Source organism: Dermacentor variabilis, chromosome 11 (assembly GCF_050947875.1).
Source record: "Dermacentor variabilis isolate Ectoservices chromosome 11, ASM5094787v1, whole genome shotgun sequence".
NCBI classification, from domain to species: Eukaryota; Metazoa; Arthropoda; class Arachnida; order Ixodida; family Ixodidae; genus Dermacentor; species Dermacentor variabilis.
The window spans coordinates 69,523,075-69,542,398 of record NC_134578.1 but is presented as its reverse complement, the minus strand read 5'-3'; the positions used below and the strand labels follow the sequence as shown (position 1 = coordinate 69,542,398).

The window sequence follows — 19,324 nt, the reverse complement described above, 5'->3', positions numbered from 1 at the left end:
CATCGCTTACTATTGAGATAACTTATAACTCGTTAAAAGGCAAGCTGAAATCGCGTCTGCTCTGTTTATAGCAACAGTTATGATGTGTCTAAAGTCCTGCAAGCTCTTTCACAAATTTGCGAGGTGTTGTAGTCACGCCTGTTTGTACATAATTGATCCAACCAATCAATATTCCTAGAGCATTTCCTCTTGCGTGCAGCCTAACCATATTTGTCGTTACAAAGCTGCTTGGTAGCTTCTAGCTAATCGAATCGCGGACGTCACTTTTCGCAAGTGTAACCGATTATATTCGCGTTGCATTTCATACCGGAAACCGCAATTACCTACATGTACACTATCTGTTGCACACACTATGCGCACATGGAAGGGCAATGGAAGGAAGACATTACAAGCAAAATATTAGCTGTCTTTATTTTTTGGTGAAGGAACAGTATGTTAAACGAGCAAGCATATATTGTTGGTACATTGCAAGTGCAACGTATTTTTTTTATTAAAACTGTCATTTGAGACGCTCTACCCTTGTCGAACGTTAATCGCACGCTCATCTTCCAATTTTTTATTCAACCGATAGCACGAATCAGTATCAACTCTTCCCGTTTTCAATTCTTCTGCTACATGCTTGTTATGCTGCTTTCCCCCGACCATCGCGACTAGCATGCCATTCATCTGAATGCGTTACTGTTGTGGCAAACTTATGCAGCCATTATTCGTCTGCTTGGTCAGTGATTTACCTTTCTTTGCTCACGAAACAGCTTCGATCCGCGAAATTGTACTCGCTTTTGGGAGCTTGGTTTAGCGGAGGAAAGTAACACGCGTGTTCACAGGTCGAGAACGGAGAGTCAACTATAGTAAAAGTAGGTTGGCCGAGTGACTATGGTGGCGCCCGTTTCGGGAAGCCATCTCACTTCCAAGAAATAGCACGAGGCAATGATCTTTACATGGAGGCCAGGCGAGGTAACTGAATTTCCCTGAAGCGGAGGACAACGTATAGTGAGAGACAGTTATTACAATTATCCCCCCACCCACCCCAAGAATGCCGGAGGTTTAGGTGTGAATGGCGCAAGGAATGAAGCGTTAATGTTCAAGGTCACACGCGGTCACACGACACTGTCTCTGTGCAGAGTAGCAGGCTAGAGCAACTTCGCTCAGGCCGACCTCTCTGCCTTCTTTCAATTAAATTATCTCTCTCTCCTGCCATGTGCATGAACCTTCAAGGTTCTCTGAGTGCGAAACCACACGATAGGGGCCTTCACATAAAGGAGCTAACGGTGGCTTGATAAAGTGGTGCCGCAAAACCACTTTATCAAGCCACCTGGTTGTGGCCACTGTCGGGAAACTAAACACAGGCTGCCCACGAGCAGTTCGTGGAGGTGCAGGTCGAAGCCTGCAACGTGCCATGCTGGGTGCCGAAAAACTGGCTTTGAAATTGGATTGTCGATCCATAGAAAATATCGGCTGCGCTGACTCCGAAGTAATGCTTGATTGTTGTTCGCAGCCCCAAAAGAACCAGGGGTAGACTTTCTGTCCAGTGCTGTCTGTTGAGCGTGCCGGTCCGTGACCCATTCAGTTGTGGTGAAGACACTCGACCATAACGTTGTTCTGTGGGTGGGAAGCAGTGGTGTTATGAAGGCGCATATCAAGCAGTCTCGTCAGGGCAGAAAAAGTGAGCTTTGAGAATACCTACTGACCCGACAATTCTAAAGGACAACTGTGCCGCCATACCCACGCAGCAACAAAGGCTTTCGCCACTACTTCGGTCCTGATGTTTGGTAGAGGCGTCGCCTCCGGCCACCTTGAGTACCGGTCTACGCACATGATGAGGTACCAGAAGCCTTGGCATGACGGAAGAGGCCCCACCAAGTCTAAATACGCGTCATCGAAAGCACATTCTGGTGGACCAAAACGGCTGCACCGCTGACCGCATGTACCGGGTCACTTACATGGTTTGACAGACTTGGCAGATCCTTGCCAATCTTCGTGCACCTTTGTTCATCCCGGGCCAAATGAAGAGGTTTTGGATAAGCATTCTTGTCGTTCTGATGCCGGGATGGCTTAGCAATTGCAGTGAATCGAATACTGGCCGCCGCAACTGATGGGGCATGAACTGGTGAAGAGCTGGTTGCGATGTGTCGCACGTGAACAATGTTGTGTAGGGAAGTGGCACCTCCGCAAGCTGGAGCGATGAGCCGTTTTCCCGCAATTGTCGCAGCTCAGGGTCGTTTTGCTGGATGGAAGCTAGAGCTTGTAAATCCGCAGGGCAAGCAGGCATAGCGCCGACCTACGAAAGTGCGTGAGCTGCCTGATCTTTGGTCATACAGAAATGGTGGATGCCCGCAGAAAACTTGAAGCTAAAGAAAGTTACCAATGCTCACCGAACGTTACCGAAGCTCTGAGTACCAGGAAGTGTTGTTCCTGAAAGTGAAGGTTGACGGCTGGTAGTCGGTCAGAATATAAAAGCCATAGCCTTCAAGTAAAAGAACGGAAATGCTTGACAGCGCAATAGATACTCAAAATCTGCCTCACGAAACTCCCGTAGCGAGATTCTGGGGCTTGAAGAGCTTTGAGATGAAGTCCAGCGGCCTGCAGTCTGCGCCATCGTGCTGCTGCAGTACTGCACCCGTTACCGTGGTCGACACGTCTACCATAAGGCGAGTCGGGGAGTCGGCCAATGGATGAATCAGCAACACTGCAGTAGCCAACCGCGCTTTGGAGTCCTGGAAGGAGTGTTCGTGCTCCGAGAAACTGTGGCAGGTAGGCGGCTTCTTGGAGTCACGACACTGCAGGTAAATAAGCGGCTGCGAAAATGGTGCACAAGATGGTATGAAGGGCCTGTGATAATTTGTGACCCCAAGAAGCTAGCAGAACTTTCGGAAGGAGGTTGGAGAGGGGAAGTCCTCGAGTGCCCGCACCGTTATTCCAGTGGCTTGATGTCTTGGAGTGAGATGCGATGGCCGAAAAAGTCCATGGTTCAACTCAGAATATGCAGTTCTGGGGCTTTACGATCAGGCTGTGTTGATCCAGTCGCTCAAATAGAAAGTGAAGGTGCTCGTTCTGCTCTTTGTCTATCCGACTTGCAACGAGAATATCGTCGAGGTAGGCGAAATTGAACGGGGGTGCTAGCATAATCTCGTCCATGAGCCTTTGAAATGTTTGCGCCGGGTTCTTGAAACCGAAAACCATACCGACAAACTCAAATAGGCCAAATGGAGTAGTGTCTGCTGTCATCGAAATGTCGCTGGGTCGACAGGAAAGCGCTGGTACGAGCTCATACAGCAAGCGTCGATTTCATACAGCAAGCGTCGATTTCATGAGCGCTGGTACGCGCTCATGAAATCAATCTTGCTGTATACTTTGGTTCCTGTGACACGAACGCCAAATTAATGTATGTGGACAAGTGCATATTGATCCTGAGTGGTGACAGCATTCAATGTTCGGTAATCGCCACAAGGCCGCCAGTCGCCACTGTCCTGCTTTGCAAATTGGTGAAGACCAATTGCTGGGGGAACAACAAATAACGCCGAGCTAAAGCGTGTATGCTAACTCATGGCGGGGGACTTCCAACGTCCATCGAGGAAGCTTCCGTGGCTGCGAGGGTACAGACGGGCCAATAGTGGTGATACGGTGCGTGCCATTGTGTTTCACGGGCTGCGCATCGTTTCTAGCCTTGGTGAGTTGAGAGTACTCAGCGAGTATGTTGTCGTACATTAAGACCGCCCAGAACGTACCGATGCCAGGTGAGGTGAGGTTAGACTGCAGGCCTAGTACATCAAGTGATGTGATGTTATCCTTTAGAGGACTTCTTGAACACTCACATCTAGGTTGAAATGGCTGAGCAAGCTCGCTTCCACTATGGCAAAGTTGATTTCAGTGATCACAAACACCCATCTGTGCAAGCGCTGGAGTCCTGTGTGTAGCGTTATTGACCAGAGCCTTCACTATGCAATGGCAGTGTTCACTGCGTGCAGCGTGGGTGTGGTCTTGCTGCGTTTGTGATCTGCGGCCGTGGCGGGAACGACCGACACGTCGGCGCGGAAAGTGGCGCGGCGGCAACGTGCAGGTACTTTGCTGTCTGTGAAATGATGCGCCGGAGTTGAAAACGCGCCTCAATTTGCACAAACCAAACACGAGGATTCTTGTGCCAAAAGCTACCAAGCTGATGTTCTACAACGATGACAGGAGGCGTAAACCTGGTGTATTCTCTGTCAGCAGGAGTAGGAGCACCGTTGTCCATGGCAGTGTTCGGAAAAAAAATGTAAATGTCCTGGGTCACGACTTTTGGGAGCTCACCTTGTTTGGCGGGGGCAAGTATTGCACGTTTTGACAGGTTGAGAACGGGGTCGCCTGGCTTTATTCCGCAGAAAAAGCAAGCTTGCCGAGTGTCTGTGGTGGCGCCCCTATTGGACAGCTTACCTTATATCAAAGGTAAGCAGGCGCAATGACCCCACGTCAAGGACAGACGAGGTAGCTTGATTTCGCAAAAGTGGGGGACAGCGTGTTGTGGCGGATGGTCACTACAGTGTTATATTCCACGTAACGTAGTATAAACCCACTCGAGCTGCCGTGACAAGTGTTCAAGTTTTACAAAAGTTCCGATATAAGAGCCAGAACAGGGAAGTTCTGCTTGGCTTTATTCCTTCGTAATAGCGTGTTCACCAGGTCGTTATATCATTGTTAGCAGTCCTTTTGTCCTGCATAATAGGTTCATGTTAAAAAAGTTCAAGCACAGAGGAAGACAACATAGACGAAGGCAATGGTGACATATTGCTCACCTTTCCCATGCGATTTATAGATTTACACGTGTCTACAGTTTTTGCGCTTGTTTACGTTTCTAGCCTATAATTCTATAGCCTTTTTATTCGTCCGGGTCCACCAGGAGCCAACGTAGGGTATAGATTGAGTAAAGAAGCGATGTCGATCACTTCGCTTGCTTAGCGCCCTACCTTCTCGCCTTATAGGTACCTAGACTTCCTCTCGTCAGCTGGTCCGGTGCTCCGCTGCCGCCGTCGTCTCCTTACGGTAAAGGTGAGAGCTAGCGAAAAATGGACGTTGGTGATGAAACTATAAAAAGCGTCGTGAGATTTCATGTAGAATTTTCCGTTGACATGCATTAAGGCGTGCACGGACTCCGCGTCTACTATGCACCGCATCCAAGAGACATGGAACCCCTAAGTGGTGCAGGGTGTGTACTTCTACACAATTGACTAACGTGCGGTGGCATTCATCGTGAGCAGTGTTCATGCAGCGTTCATGCACAGTTGAGTTCTTGTAGTTCGAGAGCTACTAGCCAGTAGTGGTGGTGACTTTGAAGTATCATTTTAACTTTTCAGATTTCTTTCGGTACTTCACACACTTTCTGAGTTCCATGTATCTACCCTAATGTATCGATGTTTATAAGCTTGTTCTAACCACTCTTTTTTTGGCTACTTGCCTTTATAGGTAGTAAGTGATCGAGTGTGTAGCGCACCGGACTGCTGTCTTGAAGCAACGAGGTTCGAAACAAAACTTTGCGCAAACTTGGGTCACTGAGTTTGTGACAATGTGCGCATACGTGCTGCTCTTCAACGAACCTATTTTCAGCCCATGTGTGTGACTGAAGAGAAGTCACTGGGTAGGAACCGCTCTTCGAAGAAACTCTTTGACGGTGATTTGTAGCAGTGGGTGGGCACCACACGGTCTGTGCTGGTCTCCGGTAAACATTTTTGATGCCAACTTTAGTCACTGCGTACATGCCAGCAGGTGCGTGATACTCTTAAATTATAGTCTTTGACGGCAACTTCTATAAGTAGGTATCTGCCACCGGAAATCTGACGCTCTACAATGACAGAAAAGATCCCTTAAATTTTGGCTCTGTGTAGCGAAAACGAGTCGATGTCCCAAGGGCTGCTCAAGTATGGCGATACGACGCATTTGCAGGTAGCATCGCAAATACACTGGGCGTGTGAGGCTTCTTTTAGCCTTCTTCATGCCAACGCTTTAGGGAGCTGCGCTATGAATACACTGGGTATGTGTAGGTCTTTAATGAACGTCTTGCGAGCCTGTGTGGCTCAGTAAGTGCAACTGAGTGTGCTGCAAGCGAGGGAACTATTCTGAGCGTTCGAAGGCACCAGCGCACCATGCGTCTGGTCTCGGTTACGACGAACAGGCTTCTCGGCGGTACCACTTGATGGCGCAGCATGTTCAGAAGAAAGCGCGAGTGAGCAACCCAGTTGCAACATGACACTTTTCTCAGCATTTGCACGCAAGAGCGTGCTGTGAATTTCGGAAGCCACGTACTTGCTTCGCAGCGGCGGCTTTAGATGTCACCGATTGTTCTTAGGTAAGCACGAAATAGCAGTCCCGCTAAAGTACTAACCTTAAACTTAGCTCGTTTCCACGAGACAATGCAATTGGCCGCCATATTGCCTCAAATCTAATGAATTACCGCCGGACAGTGGTTGTCAGATGTGTTCTTCCGCAATTTTTGTCACCGGTGTACGCCAACATCCTACTGCGGGAGTTGTACGAGTTGTGGTCGAGCGTGTCAAAGGCTGGCCCATACTGTCATCAGACTCATCCACGATAAAGATGTTGTTAAAGGGACGAACATGCTCTCATCGAGAACGAGGAGTACTGGGTTTATTTGCAATATCTACGTGCGGAGCGGAGAAGATTACGTGTCAACAATCTGGCATGATTCAATTGAAGCACATTGAGGAGCTGAAAATGTCCAGTTATTCCCCATATTCTCCCTAGATTCCTTAGCCAGGCAAATCTGCAGTCCCACCTTCGTCCACTAGGAACTTCCAAAGTCGCCGGAGGATCCGCGTTGGGGGCGAGAGTTCACACATTCACACCCGCACCTTTGTTCACTGAACACACAGAAAGAAGGGGAGCTTCGTAGGCAGGGATTGCCAAGCTTGACTTAAACTGGCGTGTGTTGCTTCCTGCGATGACGGTGCAATTAGCTGGAGCGTGTGTCAAACGACTGTGGCGGTTACCGGAGTCAGTGAAGAAGCTGCGTAGAACACCCATTTCCAGGAATTTCTTGGTGCCATCGTCGGTGATGGCGATATTGAACCATGAAATAGCGCTCGATCCACTAAACGAATCTCGCCTTGTTGTAGCCACAGGTCTGTCCGAGGGGACGCATTGTTAGCGTTACCGAGGGATTCGTCGCAGCAGATGGTGCGACGATGCTGCAGCAGATGCTAGAAAGTCAGTACCACCACTGTCCGATCATAAGAGTCCAAGGAACAACTGCGAAGTCCAACGCCTGATGATCGAATCCTGTCCTGGTACAGTGACGGTCGCGCTAGGCGATGGTGGCCACTACTGCTGTGTCGTGCCGTCCCACTCAGGCATCATCCTGAAGACACCACGTTGTTCATGCTGCTTGAATGGGTTGAGAATGTACACATGCTTCACCATCGACATTACTTTTATGTCTTCTAAGGTCTAAGCTTTATGCACACACGTACAACAAGGAGTGGTACGTCTAATCCCACATTGCACAGTATCCTTAAAGCATCGTGAAGTACGAGGACTAGAACTAGACATAGGTTATGATGTGCGCTGATACTATCAAGTTGAATAGCTCGCTTAAATCAAGGTAATTATGTCACATTGCCCTTCCACCTCTAAATTTTACAGTATTCTTTGTCTCACTGCGGCCTCAATATTCATACTAGATCGATTCTGCTTGCCAAGATTTTTCATTCCTTATTAATTTACGTTGAAACTAGCTCGTGTAAATAGCAGTAAGAACAATTCACTTCTTTCAATGAGATGGCACCGAAAATCTCATTCGCTTTAAAATGCAGTATTTGTTAGAACTTTAGAATCTGAAGTTATCACAGTTGAACTGACAGTGATTCAATGGACCGCCACATCACCTTTATTTTGGGAAGAACGAGGGCTGACAAGGTAGTTTCGCTAAACAGCTCTTTCAGGTACAAAAGAAGAATGACATGGCTGGCTTTAGTATTGTGCCAACACCTGCGGTATTCTGGAAATCCAACATAAACTTTCAGAAATTATCACATATATCTGAATCAATACACTAAGTAAACTTCAAACTTATTGGACTACTGAATGCGAAATCAAAGACAAAAAAATAGCCATTCTCAGTTGTTTCCGCGCCAAAAATCCCGGGCCTGTGGGATTGTAGGTCTACACTAAGAAACAATATTTCAAATTTTTGTCACATTGCAATGCATATGCAGCACGTATTGCGATTTGTCTTTGGTGTGCGAACTCCACAGGAAAGTGCAGAGGTAGCTTTAGAATGACAACGCTGCATTTTGAATAAAATATATCAGGAAGGAAAAGGGCGAGCGGCACTCAACTGCCAACTGCGTATTAGAAAAAGAAAAGGAAGATGAAAAAGAGGCATCACGAAAAAAGACAAGGCTGAACAATAATAATTATTTTGTAAAATATAAATGACGTTTCGTCCCCCACAGGGGAGCCTTGTTCTACATACGAGTGCAGTCTTCGTGGCTAGGATTCGGAGCCCGACGGCTCGCCTTTAAATTGTTTTACGGCGTCCAACCTTCTTTCTTCGCTTCCGGAAACTCCGCTGCGTTATGCAACGCACTTCGCCTTTGTCCTCTCTTCTCGTCTTTGTGTTTCTCCAGAGGCGCCATAACGTGAAGCTATTCCAAACTTTTCTATTCCAATTCTGCAATCAGCCCCCACGTTAGGTCAAAGATTTTTTTGGACCATCGCCACTTTTCCTGTCAGTCATGCGACGTCACGAAAACTGCAGTAGCTCCCAATCTGACATGATGGGTACACACTGACTATGCATGACTCGACCGAAAAGAAAGAAAAATAAATATTTCTCATTCAATGCCTTTTCGCCATAAACCTTCTGCTATTGGTCAAACTGTTTCACGCTGCATCCACTTCACCTGCCTGTCACTCGACGTCGAAAAGCTGCGAAAAGTCATTGCGTCAAATTGATGTGTACGCAGTAAAGGGGCATTAATATGCCGAACAAACCTTTTTTTTCTCTGAGAATAGCCGGTCACTGCCCCGAAGATGTCTGTCTCGGATCGCTCAGGCACTGGCCACTCGTACCGGCCGGACAGCATTGGTTTATTTGCGCATAAGAAAACTTTTTGCGCGGCCGTACAACGTTATCGAGCCCTTTCGGCAAGTGTACGACATCGCTCTGCCAACACTCATTTTCTTTGGATCCGCTTTAGCGGCATTCTTAACTGTCCGTTACAAGCCGCCGCGATTTTCGACTAGCCACCGCAAGCTAAGTAAGGAAAAGCAGACGAACCGCAGACAACGGCACCACCCTCTTCATACGGTTATCGATTTTCAGTGCACTGGCTCGGCCCCATCAAAACACTCTCCACTTGAGTGTGCTTGTCGCCTCTTGTCAACCGATTTGATGAGAAAAACCGCTCCATGTAGGCAATCCTATTTGTTTTGAAAGGGAATAAAAGTGACCTCCTATAAACGAGGAGAGCGTATGATTGGGCTGTTTAGGCAACGCTGCGGGTCACCGCCCGATGCTTGCATCGGTGGTTACGTAAATTTGACGCCTGGAGATTGTACCAAAATCACATTGCAATAGTTTTACGTTCTAGGGCCCCTGGCAGAGGATTGATCTTGTTAGGACATGCCTGTCGTTCCCGTTTGGTTTGTTGAAACTTGATGAATTCATGCGATCGGCCCCTTTTGTTTTATTTACTTGTACTTTACGCTCTGCTGCTTGGCTCTTCCGTGTCGTCGTGTCTTCCAAAACACTGCACCTAAGTTTGAGTGCGGAATCTTTTCTCTCCTCTTCCTTTTCTTCCTTGCTCAGGCTCTTCACTAATCACACATTCATGAAGTTTCCTTCAGGGTTGTACGTGCGTCTTAAATGTTTTTATCCGGAGATGGTTTCCTACTCGATTAACCAAGCAATATTTACATTCCAAGGCAATGTTTTAAGGACATTGACACTTAAATAATTATGTTCAGTTACATGCGGCAGGCGTGAAGCCATCGTTGTACAGTCGGTAAGGAGTGATTGTTTATAATCGTATACGTAATAACGTTCTTTTTGAAGAAGTTAAGCATCCTGTCCCGCACGCAAGAGTAGCCCTGTATGTTACGGTCTAATATCTAAAGAAACTGATGGGCCAATAACAAAGGCGGTGTTGTCTAACTGGGTGTCCCAAAGCGCCACCTGCCACAGTTGAGAAATGTGAGAAGCTAACACGTAACCCAGGCTCCAGACGTTCACAAAAGCAACTTTGGCAAAAGACAAATGTGTGCAGGATAACGACCTAGTAGAGCATTGAACTTATGTGCAGGGAGAGGTCAATTCCATCACCGATTTCGCATTTCTTCAATTTTATCGACTTTGGTCAAATTTCATAGGTAATTCAAGATGTGCTGCGTGTAGCGGGTGGGCCACATTGTGCACAAAATCAGAATTCTGCCAGCGATAGCAGGTGGATGAACAAAAGATAAAAGAAAAAGTCATAGGTTAATTTCTGGATCACAGCGCTGTCAGAAATATGTCTAAATTTCTGCCGGTACTATTATTAGATCTATCGCTGCTAGTACTGTGCGCGGGCTTATAGTTAAGAAATACATGCTAAGTTCACTATGGCCTCAGTACTAATTGAGAAGGTTGTCCAAGTGGCTCTATTCGCCACAAGAACGTCAGAAACAGCGTTGAATGGATTTTAGTAGCTATATTCAGCATATAGACCCCCTCGTATTGCTACTGGAGAGAATGTGTGCCCGATGTAAAATTTGGAACGCGTACTATGTCTCGTTACAATGACCATTCTTCCACTCATCGAGACCATGCTCGTTTAGATGAGAAGGTGACATAAGGCAACCGGGCATTTGGCAACGCCTAACACCTTTTTTTCTTCAAACGAGCTACTCCGCGTATGTCTAGATCTGAAGCGAACTAAGAGAGGTCCACACTGCGTGACAACAAATGACTTGGATTTAAATCTGGTGATGGCAAGCTACAAAACGCACAATAGGAATTACGACATGGCTTTGCTGCACGAGACGTTTAATTTTTTTCAGCGGGTTGGTTGGGGCAGCTTTTCGGGAGATATATGCCCGCGTACGTGCACTTGGTACGATTGGTCCGAATTCTGGGGTTTCCCGGATTGTTCGAGAAAATTGGCAAGCATGAATAAGGAGAAGCTAGAAAGCACCACCTAATAAAATACGTTTTCTCTTTGTTGAAATTATGTGCCTGAAACCACTGATTCTAACCGATTAAACCAAGCAATATTTAAGGCTTGGTAATATTGCAAAGTAAAAGTTTCATAAGTTAAAACATTCACTACTCTCACGTTCATGCATATTTCTGGGAAATTTTGATTAGTTTTCCTGTAAATAACATCAAAATTCTTTCTTGGAATTAAAATTGTCGGTTCATGACGCAGCCGTTAACTTCACATATATTTTTACGGCTTATTGCAAGTAGACGTTTGGTACGAAAGGAAAGCAAACATTTGCGCATCTTACCGGCTGATATTCCACACTAGGAGTACTGTTGTAGAGGTAACTGCAATACCTTGATCCATACACAATGGGGTTTCGTATGAGTGCTTCGGATAGAGGCGGCCACAGTTGCGCCTCATGAGTTAAAAGACATCGGCCACGATCACTTCTGGAAAAAAAGGTTTAATTGTTCACTACAAAATCAAAACCTGTAACTGTATCAGGATTTGTTCTCGGCTAGTTGGTGTTTGCCTAATAATATATTGTAGCAGAAAAGCAAAATGACGAAGGAGACATCGGTGTCTCCATTATTTTGTGCTGTCTTACAGGTGCTGTAACAGGTTATGTCACAGGACCTGCGATGCCTATCTCTGTGTTTACGTTTCAATGCGAATAGCATTCTTTTACTACTTCACCATAGTTGAGCTTGTCTATTCACTGTAATAGGGAGAGTCCTTAATCCTGCAGTGGACATAAAATAGGATGATGATGATGATGATGACCGTGATGACATCTCCGTCCGTCCGTCCGTCCGTTCGTCCGTCTGTCTGTCTGTCTGTCTGTCTGTCTGTCTGTCTGTCTGTCTACTAGCTAGCTGGCTAACTAACCTCTCAAGCTGACTCTGTGGCTAAGCTTCTTCCCTACTTGAGCCACTAGGAATGTGCTCCTATTCGTGATGCCATTGTGATCGTTTCATTGTCGTCATTCCATCTTCATGATATCTGGCTCTTTTCATGCCGTCGTCAGCCGGGCTCACTGACCCAAGTTGTTAACTAGCGAGGGCCTCAAAGTATGGACTCGGGGTCTTAATGGCGTCGTGGCCGTTGGATCTCACTCCTAGCTTCGTCATGCAACGTTCATTATGCCTTCGTCGTCATGCCACCATCGTCATGTAGTGGTCTTGCATTTGTTGTGATGCCGTCGTGGTCCCTATATCGTCATCGTTCCAGCTTTGTAATCCGACTCTAGTGATGTCATCTTCACCATACCCTCGTCGTCACGCTGTCGTGTTTTCGTTGTCATCAATTGAGTTACGTGATCCTGTTGTCGTCATGGCGTCGTTGTATGTTTATCATTAGGGAGAAATATTATGGGGTAAGAAGCCGTATTACTAAAATGTGAGCTAAGCGAAGGCCTCCCCGTTCGAAGAAAAGAAAGAGGTTGTCTCGTGGCATGGACTTACGACGTGAAGCCCTGATGAATGCAGAGAAAACAGGGTGATCCGGAGACAAACCGGAGAACAGCGCAAGACTTGTACAACATACGTCAGATGGGCAAAAGGAACGTGTCGCAGACATTAACGCGAGCGCGCTGAGTCACTTGGCGCGTTTTCATTTGCCCTTACCGAGACGCAATTAAAACGCAGGCTAGAGCTTGCGTACACAAGGAACGCTCTGAAAGAAACACTTCGCGATAGGGACCATAATGCTCTCGCATTCTCACACGTAAGCAGTGTTAAGTGTCTCTGCCGCTAGTATTCTAACACAGTTTATATCACACTCAAGTGCATTCCTTGATTTCGATAAAAAGAAATGTCGCAATATCGCTCGAAAGGCAAAGCATCGATTGCGACAGCAAGGTAGCGGATAGCTACATGAACAAACGATAGTATTTCTATCGGCCGTATCAGCTTATAAACATTCGCTTACTAATTAAAGTACCAAGTACGGTGTCACGCGCGCACAAGCAAGCACGAACACATCTCACTCGATGACCGCGCATACTTGCTGTCAACGGAGAAGGGGGGAATAAAGAGAGAATGCAGATATGTTAACCAGAAATGCTTCTGGTTGGCTACCCAACTCTGGAGGACGGGAAAAAGGGAATCGAAAGACAAGATAGAGAGAGGGAGAGGGAGGGGAGGGAAGGAAAGGAGGAAATCCCCTGCTGTCAAAACGCTGGAGGTGGAAAGCGCGGTATCAGCATCGAGCGAATTGACCATCGTGCTGCCTCTCGCTGCAACGCGAACTGAGTGGCGAGAGTAGAGCGCGCACGATGCGATTAGCCCTCGGTGCACCTAGACTCTCCACTCATTGCAGATCACTTTTAAGATTTGGCCCGGGCGACCACCTTAATAGATCGCCCTTCCCTTTTCTTCCAACCCTCTGGTGCTTGCGCACGACGGAACACGGTGCCCTTCCTCCTCACTTTCTTCTCTTGCGCGCGCGACATTGAACCACATCCTCAGCTCATTCTCACACGCTTTGAACTCGCACATGTTGCATACGGCGCGGCGACGATTTTATCGTCCTTGGACTTTCTGCGTAACATCGCGGTGCAGACGACGGCAGAAACGTTTCTCGAGTGTATATAGTTGCTCTCGCATTTGATCTGTTCCAGGGCTTCCTTATGAATGCAAGTAGATTGTTAGTGCGTACGTCCGACGTATTGTTTGGCACCGGGTTAACACTCCTTGCGCCATGACTCTTTATTCGTTTATTTATCAATACCGCGAACTTATACAAGATCTTACCGGCGTATTACACATATATCTAATAGGAATAAGATCAAAAAATGCAATTTTACGCTTAAATTATATGATAAGAAAACGCGCATAACTCACTCAAGAAAAGCCTTAACTTGATCGCGGGTGCAGTTAGACAATGGAAGGAAGGAACCTTTTTCTGGCTTTACGTATTTCGCCATAATATATTTTCGCTCGTCCGGGCATCCTTGAGCCCCTGGGCTGCCCTTGAGGTAAGCGTGTGCTGCTTCCCCATCATGTACTGACCCAATGCTGAAAAACATGCAAGTAAGGCGTTAATAATTAGCGCACATTGTTGCTATGTGAATCCTTAAAACTTCGAACGCGAAGTGACCGCCCTATACAGCACGTGCTACTATTCAATTCGAGAATTCGCAATTCGAGAGCGTAGAAATGCTAGTTATTTCCAATAAATTGAGATAAAATTATTTGAGCCAGAGAGCACAATCTCCGTGTAAGTGACCATGGCTTTATTATGTTTTTTGCCGCAACATAACTGTGGTTAATGCGCAAAGCACTAGTTCAACTGCATAATTATCACACTTTCACTCAGTAATTATGAGCAATTTACTACCGATGCCTAAAATTTAGAGGTAGCCCGCGCATATCTTATACATATTTAAACACAACAATTTTATGTTTGTCCAATTTCGTCCTGTGTACATGCCTTTAAAATGATGCGACAAGTTGCTCGCAATATGCACAGCTGGTGAAAATAGACCAGTAGCCTGCGGCTATCTCGTAACGTGAAATTCATTTGTTGTGCTATCGTTTTGACCACTGTGTGCAGGATACTACCTTATTCGAGTTTTATTTTCCCTTTAGGAGCAACAAGATTTACGGTTTGTTCAGTTGCGAACAGGATTAAGATTGTCAACTACCGCAGGCAGATGTTTTTGCATAGAACTGATTGCAGGCAACTGTATTATTCATTTACAGGGGGTGTGAAATTATTCATTAAATTTGTCATGCGAGTTTTGTTTTTAACGAAATTTCTAATCTGATCCAGTTCGGCGATTTTCATTTGAAGCATAGCAGATGTGATGTCTATTTGCGATTACTGGTATAATAATGGGAAGCAAGTATTCCAAAGCATTTCCGCATATGTAACTTTGAACATTTCGATTATTTGGAAATATGCGGAAACTTTTCTGGCTTCCGGGAAAGGGAGTTAGGTAGTTGCGAGGTATTTTATCACCCAGTTACAAAAGAAAAGATATCAATTGTCTATTGCTGCGGTTGGCGTTCCGCCATGTTAAAATACATGTTATTATTTCATTTTGCGCAAAATGCTTTGTGAACATCCATTTTTCAGATGTTCATTTGCAAACACCTCCAATATTTTTTTCGGGACAGCTATTTTGGCGCTTTTTATACAGTATGACGGTATTTTCACCGCCTATTTGATTGCTTGAACTATTCGCATAAAAGCACGTGCCTTTCGGTACTTTTAAAGTCCGGCAATGCCTTATTTGATCATGGACGCAAGCTCGATATTGCTTTGTTACACTAGAGTGTTCTTACGGCGTCATTCTCGGGGTTACCTTTCTGCCAAAATACGGTGCTATTAATGACAATCGTGAGCATCTAATCACTTTGTCACCTGACCGAATCATCTACTGCAACGTTCTTCGCGTTTCCGCCGACAGTTTCACTCTTCTTCCATGAGCCAGAGTCCTAGTCGAAGTGACTTCTAGTTGATTGCACGATGGTGAAGCAGTCACAGAAGGTAACTTATAACACCTTGCGTCACCAGGTGTTTTGCGGCCAGCAGTATAACGTACCTTCGCTATAGCCTATCTCATTTGCTTGCCACCAGCATTAGTAAAGAGCATCGACGCCTTTTCCGCGGTGATTGGACACCGACGCTGAATAATTTGCCTATGAAGTAGTGCGGATGGCTGACATGTCACTGGGCCACACAGACTTCATTTGCGGGCTATCTAAAGACAACCAGAAAGCACTCACTACGCGAGCTCTTGTTTTATTACAGGGCGCATTTTACGAATTTTCCTAAGGTGTGCCAGGCTCCATTCACAAAACAGTGGATCACCAGATACCACGACGCCCGCGCGATACGCCAGCAGCCGTAAAAACGGCAATCGTTTCGTAGACAAATACAGTAGATGTTCGACATTGGGGTCGTCGAAGCTTCGAACACCTCATGGTCGTCTCCAGTCACTCTAGTCAAAAAGAAAGACAAAATACTCATCCTCTGCATTAACCAGAGGAAGCTTAAAGGCGTCAAACAAGAAGACTTTTACCTGCTGCCACGTAGCGATGACTAGTTTCAAAGACTACGGCGTGCCCTGTATTTTTCGTCACTCCACTTGAAAGGCGGGTACTGGCCCATCGCGGTAAATGAACAAGACTGCTTGAAAACTGCTTCGGTGACTCCTTATGACCTCTACGAATTTCGAGTGCTTCCTTTCAGTTTGTGCTCCGCCAAAGACACTATCAAGCAAATGATGCACGTATCGTCGCTGAACTGAACATATAGAATTGTTTCGTCAATTTTGGTGACACGGTTCTCTTTTTTGAAACATCTACGCAATACATTCTTATTCTTTGGAGCGTTCTAGAAGCAATCTCACCGGCTATTGGCACACTTAAACCCCAAAAGTGTCACTTTGGTTATCGAGAGCTCAAGCTTCTCTGGCGTGCTGTAAGCGCGAGAGGCGTCCCACACCATCCCATCAGGCTTGTTGCTGTAGACGCATTTTCTGCTCCTGCCAAGAAGAATGTCGCCGAGCGTAATTTCGCTCTTTGATTCGAAAATTTCAGAAGCTAGAGAAAATCTTGATTCGCCTTACAAAGGAGGACGCGCCATTTGCCTAGATGAATGAGAAGGACGGCCTACGCCTAACTACTACACCGCTTGCAGTTAGGGACCGTCCTTACACGTTTGGATGGCGAGCCGGACACCGAGGTTCATAGTGACGCTAGCAACACTAGTCTTGACAGAGTACTCGTCCAACGTTCAGACGACATTTCAAGAGCCTATGCCAGCCGTTCACTTCCCCATACTGACACGCATTACTCTACCACGGAAAAAGAGCGTCTCCTGGTCCTGTGGGCGATGTTTTGCTTTTATCTCTGTGGCCGTCCCTTCAAAGTAGTGCTGGGTCGCCATACTACTGTGTTGGTTCAGAAACATGCGTGAGTCTTCAGGGCGACTCGCAGAGTCGAGCTTGCCACTACCAGAATTTGATGTACGTAATCATTGCAAGTCTCACTGCAAGCACGAAGACGCTGGCCAGACTGGCCACTCGCCGAATCATCGAGCGAAAATGAAAGGAACGATGACATCTTTCTAGGCAATATTAACGCAATGGTCTTAGACAACTTCACCTCGGCGATGAGATTTCACATATCATCGACTAGATAGATGACAGCGCTACACGGATACCACACCATTTATCTTCTGTGCTGACGTCTTTTTGTTTACGAAGAAGTGCTGCATTAAAAAAAATCCCCACCCAAGCACTCTGTACAGGTGGTAAGCCAGCGAAGCCGAAACGTGCGGCCCGGTTTTTACCACTGGGTTAATCCGGACGGTGGATTCAGTGACAGCGTGGTAGGTTGCCGGACACTCGGTACGCAGCTGCTGCTTGCGCTCAGCTGCACGAACTTGTTCTTTTGCCCGGGATGCAGCATCGGCCCGGCGTAGACGGGCTCGTCCCCGGGTCTGCACGCGCCGTTGCTGATCGAAAGCTGCCTGCTCCTCAGGAGAGCGTATGACGCGAGGCCTACCCATTTCGGAGCTGGAGAGCAACTGCTGCGCGCGCGCTCGGCTTCGATGCAGAGCAATGACGTCACTACTGGAGAAGCCAATCGCGCGCTTTTTTTGGCGCATGGGAATGGCGTTACGCCGGAGTTTTCGGCGTACAGGCGGCGGGCGGGCGCACAAATTGGCTAGCCATATATAGCTTCGCTGTAAAACGCAAAATATAATGACTTTGCCTAGCATTTGTGTGTTCCATAATACCAGCAGGATGATATCCTATTTTTTGCCTTGACAAGTTCACATCTGGCTACCGGCGCTCCTCACGAACACTCGTCAACGCGCACGGGATGTATTGCTGACCTGTGATTCTGGCAAATCTTTGATATGTCAAACGCTGCCGTGAATCTCAGCGGAGAAAGTCACCGTCTCTGAAGTCCGCCGAGGTACCAGAACCCATTAAACCACTTCAAGGCATTCCACCCCGTCCGCATGGACATGCTCGAATCTTTTACGAATAGTCTGTGACCCAAGTAGGTGTAAAATAGGTTAATCTAAGAGCGCCACATACCCTTTGACCCAAGTATGTGTCATAGAGGGTCATCGAACAGCGGTACATAGCCAGTGACTAAATCTTATCTATCAAAATGGTTCATTGACGAGCAACATATAGAAACGGGAACATATATATGAGGTTTGAGTGAACACTTTCAAAATGTTTTTTATCATAGCTTGTGCCCGATAGCACAAGTCTAGTCCATGAGCTAGTCTACTCGTAGAGGCAGACATCACTTGAACAAACAATAAGTGCATAATCGACTAATTAACAAAAATTCATTAAGTAAGTTTTTTAGTTACGTTATGGTACATATTGCAATTTACCTATTCTAATGTTTGAGACGGCAAAGCATATTCACTTGAAAATTGTGCAGATGACACCATTTACGAGATATGTGCCGTCAAACTGGCGGTAAAATGCACTGTCGTTCCACTTTCTTAACAAGATGTCGTTTTATGAATTTAAACCCAAAACCAACTGGAGCACCTATGCATTTCTCCGGAAATTTCGGCAATATATATCTTGAAACTGGATGTCATCCCCAGAATTCGTTCCAAGCGGTATCTGCCTTGAGAGTTTCTCGGCCAGAATTCCTGAATGGCAAAATGTGCCACAAAGCAATTAGTTAAAACCTAATTAGAATATTTTTGTTAATTAACCTATTATGAATTTAATTTCTTTGTGCAAGCTATGACCGCCTTTTCCAGCAGACCACCTCATGTATTAGAGTTGTGTTATCTGTGACAGGAAGCAAGAAAAAAATGATAAATTCTCTGTTCCGCCCGAAAGCGAAAGAACCGATTGCGATAGCAAATTAGTAGATAGCTGTATGAAGCAACGATAGTAGTCATATTGGCGGTTTAAAGCTGTAAACATTCGCTTAGTAACTAAACTAACAATGATAGAATATGTAAGCGTGACTCAACGAGGAGGCGGAGAGAAACAGACACACAGAGACAGCGCTGTCCTTGTGTGTCTGCTTCTTTCCACGTCCTTGTTCAGTCACGCTTACACGTTCAATCATAGATTCCAACCAACTAGCCCGTCAAGGGGTTTTAACTAAATTAATCAGCACGGGCTCACGCGTGCGCAGGTAAACATG

General features: G+C 46.3%; 1 protein-coding gene across 1 annotated transcript in view; it reads right to left on the bottom strand.

Moving 5' to 3' along the window:
* Nucleotides 1-19,324, bottom strand: part of LOC142564349 (venom metalloproteinase antarease-like TfasMP_A) — a 63,018-nt gene that overhangs the window by 5,000 nt on the left and 38,694 nt on the right. Inside the window, exons 7-8 of the mRNA XM_075675322.1 lie at nucleotides 14,018-14,191; nucleotides 11,479-11,623 (exon numbers count right to left, since the gene is read on the bottom strand). Of these exons, the coding sequence (XP_075531437.1) occupies nucleotides 11,479-11,623; nucleotides 14,018-14,191 (319 nt within the window). The remainder of the gene's footprint in view (nucleotides 1-11,478; nucleotides 11,624-14,017; nucleotides 14,192-19,324) is intronic.